General features: G+C 44.8%; 1 protein-coding gene across 1 annotated transcript; it reads right to left on the bottom strand.

Moving 5' to 3' along the window:
* Nucleotides 1-385: 385 nt before the first annotated feature.
* LOC147903265 (uncharacterized) lies at nucleotides 386-4647 on the bottom strand. The gene is made up of 10 exons (XM_087373026.1): nucleotides 2954-4647; nucleotides 2842-2867; nucleotides 2667-2697; nucleotides 2434-2521; nucleotides 2202-2347; nucleotides 2030-2074; nucleotides 1850-1950; nucleotides 1460-1689; nucleotides 1090-1371; nucleotides 386-956 (listed from the first exon to the last, which is right to left on the bottom strand). Exons 1-10 carry the CDS (start codon nucleotides 3757-3759, stop codon nucleotides 579-581), a joined length of 2133 nt encoding a protein of 710 aa, XP_087229152.1. The 5' UTR covers nucleotides 3760-4647; the 3' UTR covers nucleotides 386-578.
* Between the last annotated feature and the right edge of the window lie 2282 nt (nucleotides 4648-6929).

Genomic DNA, 6929 nt, shown 5'->3' with positions numbered 1-6929 from the left:
ATTAATTTGAATCCAAGCATTTACCTTAGAAAACCCATGCTTTAAAATCAATTTGAATCTATCTTTAAATTATTTAAATCCCTAAAATCTCTACTTCTATTGCCTTCTTAGATTAAGCCTGTTGTAGTACAACCCCTCAAACAACCAAAAGCCTTCTTTCTAGAATTTTTATTAATTTAAATGTCCATTGGAAAAAAAATCAATTTGGATCCTTATTTAAATGATTTAAATCTCTACTTTTATGGCCTTTGAATGGCCTTGCACCACTACTGCAATTCCTGGTTTTTTTTCCAGTTAGAAGTAAAATGACTTTCAGAAATAAAGGACTTGATATCTCATTTCAATAAACCACTTGATATCTCATTTCTCTGCATAGTATAATGTAATGTTATAGTAGCCATTCAAATATTAAGTAATCACTAAGGAAATCCTTAGTGGACCGTTTTTTAATTTATTAAATGGAAAAAATCCTTAGAGGTCCGTTTTTTAATTTATTAAATCCATTTAAATTACACCAAACGATTGAAAGTCCTTGCCCTCTCTCTCAAGGTGAAACTCTCTGCCCTATCCCGCGGGCCTCATAGATTACTGCCCACACCCAGGGAAAGACCGAGAAAATTATGCTCTTGGGTAGCTCTAGTCGCGCTGCTGCTCTTATGGTGTGTCACTGCTAGTGAAGGTGGGAGGGACACCACAGATCCAGGCTTATTGACCAATAGAGACTGATCCGCCTCTCTTTTGTACAACCAATCAGGAAATGTAAAACCAGCAGGCGGGATATAGGGTGAGAATCCTGATGATGCTGCAGTTAGTAACTTGGTTGCAGCCGCTGGTTCTGCATGGTGAGCTCGCATTGTCCAACCAGAGGGAGCCTCCCTCCTCACAGGAGCAAATGATATTGTATCGCCAAGTATTCGGGTCTTGTGAAATCCTTCTCTATTAGTAACGCCAGATGCCTGCTAGAATCTCTGTAGATTTAGTTTCTAATATGTGGACATAGTGTGAAATTCTTGAAAGACAACCACCATTTCTAAACAGACATCAACCTACAAAACTTGCAATCCACTCATGCATCGTATTTAATCTAACCTTGTACGCTAGATTTGAACCAGATGCCGTTGGCCTGCTCAAGCGAAACTCATCTTTGGCACATATTCCAGGATCAGGTCTCTCGAAGTTGTATTTCAGGGTTTCTCCCTGACGTTTATCCACATTTGAAAAGCTCGTCTGTCCAAGAGGCATTCGTGTAATAGGCACATCTCTTGGCAAACCATTGAATAAAGCATTTTGTATGCTCGAAAGAGACGATGCATGCAATTGCCGTGGATGCAAAGCTCCAATATGCTCCTGTTTCTCACTACTTCCTTCAACCTGGAGGAAAGCGTGTGCTAATGAGTGGGACATTTTAGTAGTGAGCTACTTTGTGTGGAGCTTTAAGGACAACTGATCAATGTAATACCTGCCAAATTTCTCGTATTACCCCCGGAAATTCGAGCGTCCTCACTGTTTCTTCACGTGTTTCGGATCTCACTGATATGGATCTTGGCCTTGCATTCCTCGATTCCTGCTCATCAAAACTTGGGAAGTTGCAGTGGGACTTAAATGCTATGGCATTATTGGTCTCTTGAGAATGCAGGGCTCTTTCGATCGGAGGTGTCCCGAGACTTAGCTCTAAATTCTGTCCAAAACCTGCAGAACAAACCCTTGCTTATAATCATAGCATATGAGAGTAATTTTGCTAAGACGAGCTTCTCGCGAGAAATTCCAATGTTACTATATCTGCTTGTAATAAATCACATTCCAAAAAGTTTTAGAACAAAAGAGACGTATGAATGAAAGCTGTTGCAACCATAGTTGGCTTCTGCGAACAGGTCATCTTCGTACGAATTAGGGTCGAAATTTGTGACAGCCTCTCTGCCATTGCAACGGATGGCAGCTCTATCATATGCCCTGCATACAGAGAGGGATCTCCGTCAGCTTTCTTATCTGTAATGTCTTATTAGTGCAGACTCGGAGGCGTGATTGAGACCTTGCAGCTTCCACCTCGCTGTCGAATAGGCCTAGGTAGATGTACCTGGAAGGAAAAATCCAGGAGTAAGGAAAGCGCCTCGCATATAGCAACAATCAATCTCGGCCTTCGACTTTTAATGAGATGCTTCAACGAAGCCTTAATAGTAGAGCGAACCGGATGGCGTACATACTTTTTCCCCAGGAATTGACCCATTCTAGCTTCCCAGCGTCCACATTTGTGGAGGGTTACTCCTCTAAATTTTGAACTACCGCGTGAGAAACCTGTGCTTTGTCGACGGAGAATGTGCACGAACTCTTCTTTGGTAAGGGAACCCATCTGCAACGAGCGGCCCAATTTTGGACGTTCAAGTGTCGATAGATTGCTAGGGAATCCGAGAGAAACTTGGAAAGACAGTTAGTTACCTGCTGCATCTCATCCTCGTAATCGCAAAGACTGAAGTTGATGTCAGCATCCGGACCTCTGAACTTAATGGCCGCCCTGTCATAAGCCCTGATGCACAGTCCACGATCGTTAGGGCTCAGAGTGTACATGCTACCGCCTCCAGAACACACAAGTAGTCGAAGCAGTCCGTAAAAACCTAAGAATTGGCACGTATTAAGAAGAGACAGCACGCCTGTGAAAAATACAAGCATACCGTGCTGCCGCATGAGCTGTATCGAATCCCCCTGTATTTTGCACAATGCACCAACAGTTCAGAAATTAATATTTGATTAAAAGACAGATCTCTGCCGCCCTAAGGTCATAGAAAGCATTTTATCTTAGGAAAAACTAGAAGAAGTGATGAGAATCTGGACGATAGATAACACTACCAAGATAGACCTGTTTCCCACAATCCCTGCAAAAACAGAGACAAAGAGCAAGTCATAGAAGGCCAGAGCTTATCGGAGGCTGGGTAGCAAGCAAAATAGGCTACTAGTTTACCAGATATGAGACTCCCATCTTCCAGTCCGCCTGTAAAAGGTGACTCCGCGGTATTGGGAACTTCTGGAACGAGGTCCTCGTCTGCTTTTCTTCAAGGGTTGCATGACGGCTTCCAGAGGCTTTTGCCTTAAGGACGTATCCGCTAATTGGAGGCAGAAAGGAAGGCCTGTCCATTGAGCCCTGGGATAGGACGTGTAAGCTCTGTCCATGGTGCCAGCGAGGGCAGGAATCCTCTCTGGAGACTTGATGGGGAGCAACTGTCTTGTGACGATGGCCTTGGATGCTCTTGCTTGAGCACAGGTCTCGGACGTTTCGTCGTACCCGAAAGCCTTGACGTAGGGATTGTATCCTAAGTCTTGCACGAGCGGCAAGAGCGTGCTGCTCCTGTGATTGACTGCAGCTGCGCCGTTGTTGGAAGAGGCGTCGCCTTCCACGAGCATGTCTTCTTGGTCGGGAGGAGGGTCTTGGCTGGAGGCTTCGCATTCGGGCGACAAGGTTTCTGTGGTGGTAACGTTCACAACCGAAGAGATGGAAGTTCCGGAATAATCTGCGGAGAAGTCTTTGGATACAGCTCGCTTTGCTTGTTGCGGCTTGGAGAGAGCTTGAGCGATCCCGCTCAAGTCTTCTTCGCAGTCGGATGATGCCAATCGCTCCGAGCTTCTGACAACGTCGTGGCCCAGTTCGATCTGCTCCTCCTCCCTTGCAGACAGATCATAAGCAGCATTCAAATCCGGATCGCCGCGAGTTGACCCTCTTTGTCTCGCAGCTTGCTCCTGCGCATCTGGCATGCCGTTTAAATCCAGCATCTTGCAAGATCACAGTTTATAGAAGAGGGAAGGGCTCTCAGTTACGCTGTGGCTCGATCGTCTCTCCTTGAACCGTAAAGAACGGTCGTCTTCGCCAACAGAAAAGCAATGTCAACGTGCACAGATACGAGGCTCGCCGCTTGCAACGTAAGAGCAAGACCTTGTGATGAACAGCGACCTAAATCTTGGGCAAGAGATGGTGAGGCGAGGGCTCTTTCTCTGGAGGTTATGGGAACCACAGCGCACCGATGAGGGTTTCGCACATGTACAGCATTCGGCACAAGAGAAGCGGGATGGATAAGAACTGCTGTCCCTCTCATATTTCTAAGAGCATTACTTGTGGGAGAGCTACGAAACCGAGACGTTGGCGAGTAAGGTCCAGAGCGTGCGAGCTCTGGGGAAGTGAAGGCACCTAGGGGCAAACGCAGAACAGATATCTCTCCTTCACCAACCGTAATGAGGATGGAGTACGTACGATTGTTCATCCATTCGAGCACCTAATCCAGCAGAACCAACCAACGGACGGGCTGAGCATATTTGTCTGGCGGTTGCGAGCTGCCCTTACAATCGGTGGCCGATCCAATCGGATGCAATCGCAACTAGATTTGTGTTTCTAGGCAGGGAGCAACCAAGTGGCAATCAAAGAAGTAGCAAAAAAGCAGTTTGACTATCCCTCCCACAGCAGTAGTGCAAGTCGCTGCAGTTCATAATATCGGTGGAGGAATTTTCGGAACTTGGAAGAACGAAAAGATACAGGGAGGGGAGCTTTTGCTTTTGTTACACCGCTGACAAAGAGCTTCTACTTGTCGAATGTGTGTATCAAACGTTAGCTATGTGGGTGATCTGTGCAAATACAAGATATACGGAGATTACTTGGTAGGAGAGCCTTAGTTGAATAGCAACTTTAAAGGTGGGAGGGGGGCATGCGGATCGGATGGGGGGGGCTTGGCCGACGCAACAAGCTGCTGCTGACGGGCTGGTGATTCATCAGAAGTGCTGCGGCCAAAAGAAAAATGCTGCTGCTGGCTGCCGGTGCGACACGGCTAGTAGGCTACTAATAAGCAGCAGCAGCAGCAGCAATCATGCAAGGACTCCGTATCTGATATGTATATTGCTGTGCGAAGCTCGATATCAAAGAAAGAAAGAGCCTAACATCACAAGGTGCAGGACATGACCATAGGAAAATGCTTTCTCCCTCTACCTTTTGTCTTTGTTTTTCCTCTCTGTCCCGCTGGTCAGTTGCTTCCAAGTCGTGGTTATCGGGTACACGGAACGACGGTGCTCAGGACATCAGTAACGATGCCCTCAGCGCTCGCTGGATTGAAATTGATTGATATTGATGACCGTGGACATGAATGATGGAACCTAGCCTAGAGCGCGAGCCACACAGAAGAGCACTAGTGGGAAGGAGTGAGTTAGAACAAAGATTATGGTTCCCTCAATCTCTTGTTCACTTCATTCACCTAACATTTTTGCTAACCAATTCAAAAACCTTCAACTTCAAAATTTACAATGTTTTTTTCAAGATTTTGCAGGTTTTTCACCTAAATATAACTAAAATTGCCTCAAAATTACAAATTCACAAACCTTCTTTCCCAAAATTATAAGGTTTTTTTAAAAGTTTAACAATTCCGCTGACATAAAACCTCGGTTTTTGGTGAACATTCCTCCACACTGAAACACACACACTTATGATCCGTGCCCACGAATCGACATATCTGCGACTGGAGGCGATGTAGCTTTATTCACACAAGGTAATCCACAGAATGCGTTTATGCACCATCAGTGCTCTGTTTGGCACCTCCCATTTTCAAGTTGCAACTTCAAGCACTAGTTGCGTTGCTACATTTGGAACAGTTGTTGCCAGCAGTCTTTCACCATTTATATTTGCGGCGAAAGCAACACCCGATGATATTTTCTTGGTAGCATGTGCACTATTAAAATGCATGCAAACAAAAATTAGCCCTTCGAATTTGCAGTCAATGCAAAGATGGTGGCTCTTATCAAAAGTTATCTGATTTCCCAAAATCAACACTACATTGGAATGCTTCTTATAACTCACCCACAAGCCTCAATTGACACCAAGGTGCATATGTCAATTAACGCATGGCAGCAAGGTGCTCCAATCAACACCTTCGCTTCTTCCAACCTTCCAACTATTGCTGATTAACTCTATCAAGTTCAAACAAGGTGAAAATTTCACTAATCATGCCAAAGTTGGAGAGATGTGTAGCTGCAGAGAAGCTGCCATTAGGGCTAGCACATTATTTGCAAGAAGGCTTTCCATTGCAAGAGAATGTACACACTAGGTTTGCACGTTTTTTTGAGCATTAGTGGAAGTTCTACCGAAGTTGATAGAGGATCCTAGGAGATGTGTGATTACATTGGGTTGTGTTCCTTTGGTACAACGCATGCGAATGCAGGGTGTGGGGGGGGATGGGGGGGAGGGGTAGCGATTGATTGTTGCTATTTGTTGGTTTAGAGTCCCTTCTTTGGTTGGAGAATGTATGTGCAGGAGTTGTCGGACCAGTAACAATGGTTCGTGCCTGATAGTGATGCTTCGTCTCACTGATGTTGGTTGAAATGTGGTCTAGGGTTGATTAGTAAATTGTTGTTGGCTGCTTGATTATTTGAGTGCACGGTTTTTTAAAAAGTGTGTTCATCAAAATGCTTGACACACGCGCTGATTTCAACAAGTTGATGTTGATGATGCAAATCTAATGATTAGGCTATTGGCATCTATTGTTGCTAGGGTGTCTTCCAGGCTTTCGATGAAGCGATGGATGCTTGCCTTCAGTGATTTGTAAGCTACTATTATGTGCAACTCATTGTGTGTCTCATTGCGGAAAGTTGCATTTATTATCTCCACATCAGTCAAGATGCTTGTCATGTGCGTAATCAAAGTTTATGACTTCTTGTATAGTAGCGAGAGGCCGTGCCCTCTATATCGGCATATCTGGTCAAAGCCGACTAAATTGGAATTGGCTGTTGGATGTTGTTTTATTTGTTGGAGATGCAAGATGTCACCAGGCATGATACTTATGTCGCTGAGTATGTCCTGCAAATGCATATTCAGCGACACTATGTTGAGTGATGAGATCACTATGTGGATGTTGTTTATGTTGACAAATCCCACTACAAACAGTTTCATTTTGTATTTGCAAGCGTGC

The sequence above is a fragment of the Dipteris shenzhenensis genome, chromosome 3 (genome assembly GCF_047967505.1).
Source record: "Dipteris shenzhenensis isolate YYH24624 ecotype China chromosome 3, Dip_SZ_1.0, whole genome shotgun sequence".
In the NCBI taxonomy this organism is placed as follows: domain Eukaryota; kingdom Viridiplantae; phylum Streptophyta; class Polypodiopsida; order Gleicheniales; family Dipteridaceae; genus Dipteris; species Dipteris shenzhenensis.
This window is presented reverse-complemented; position numbering and strand designations above follow the sequence as displayed.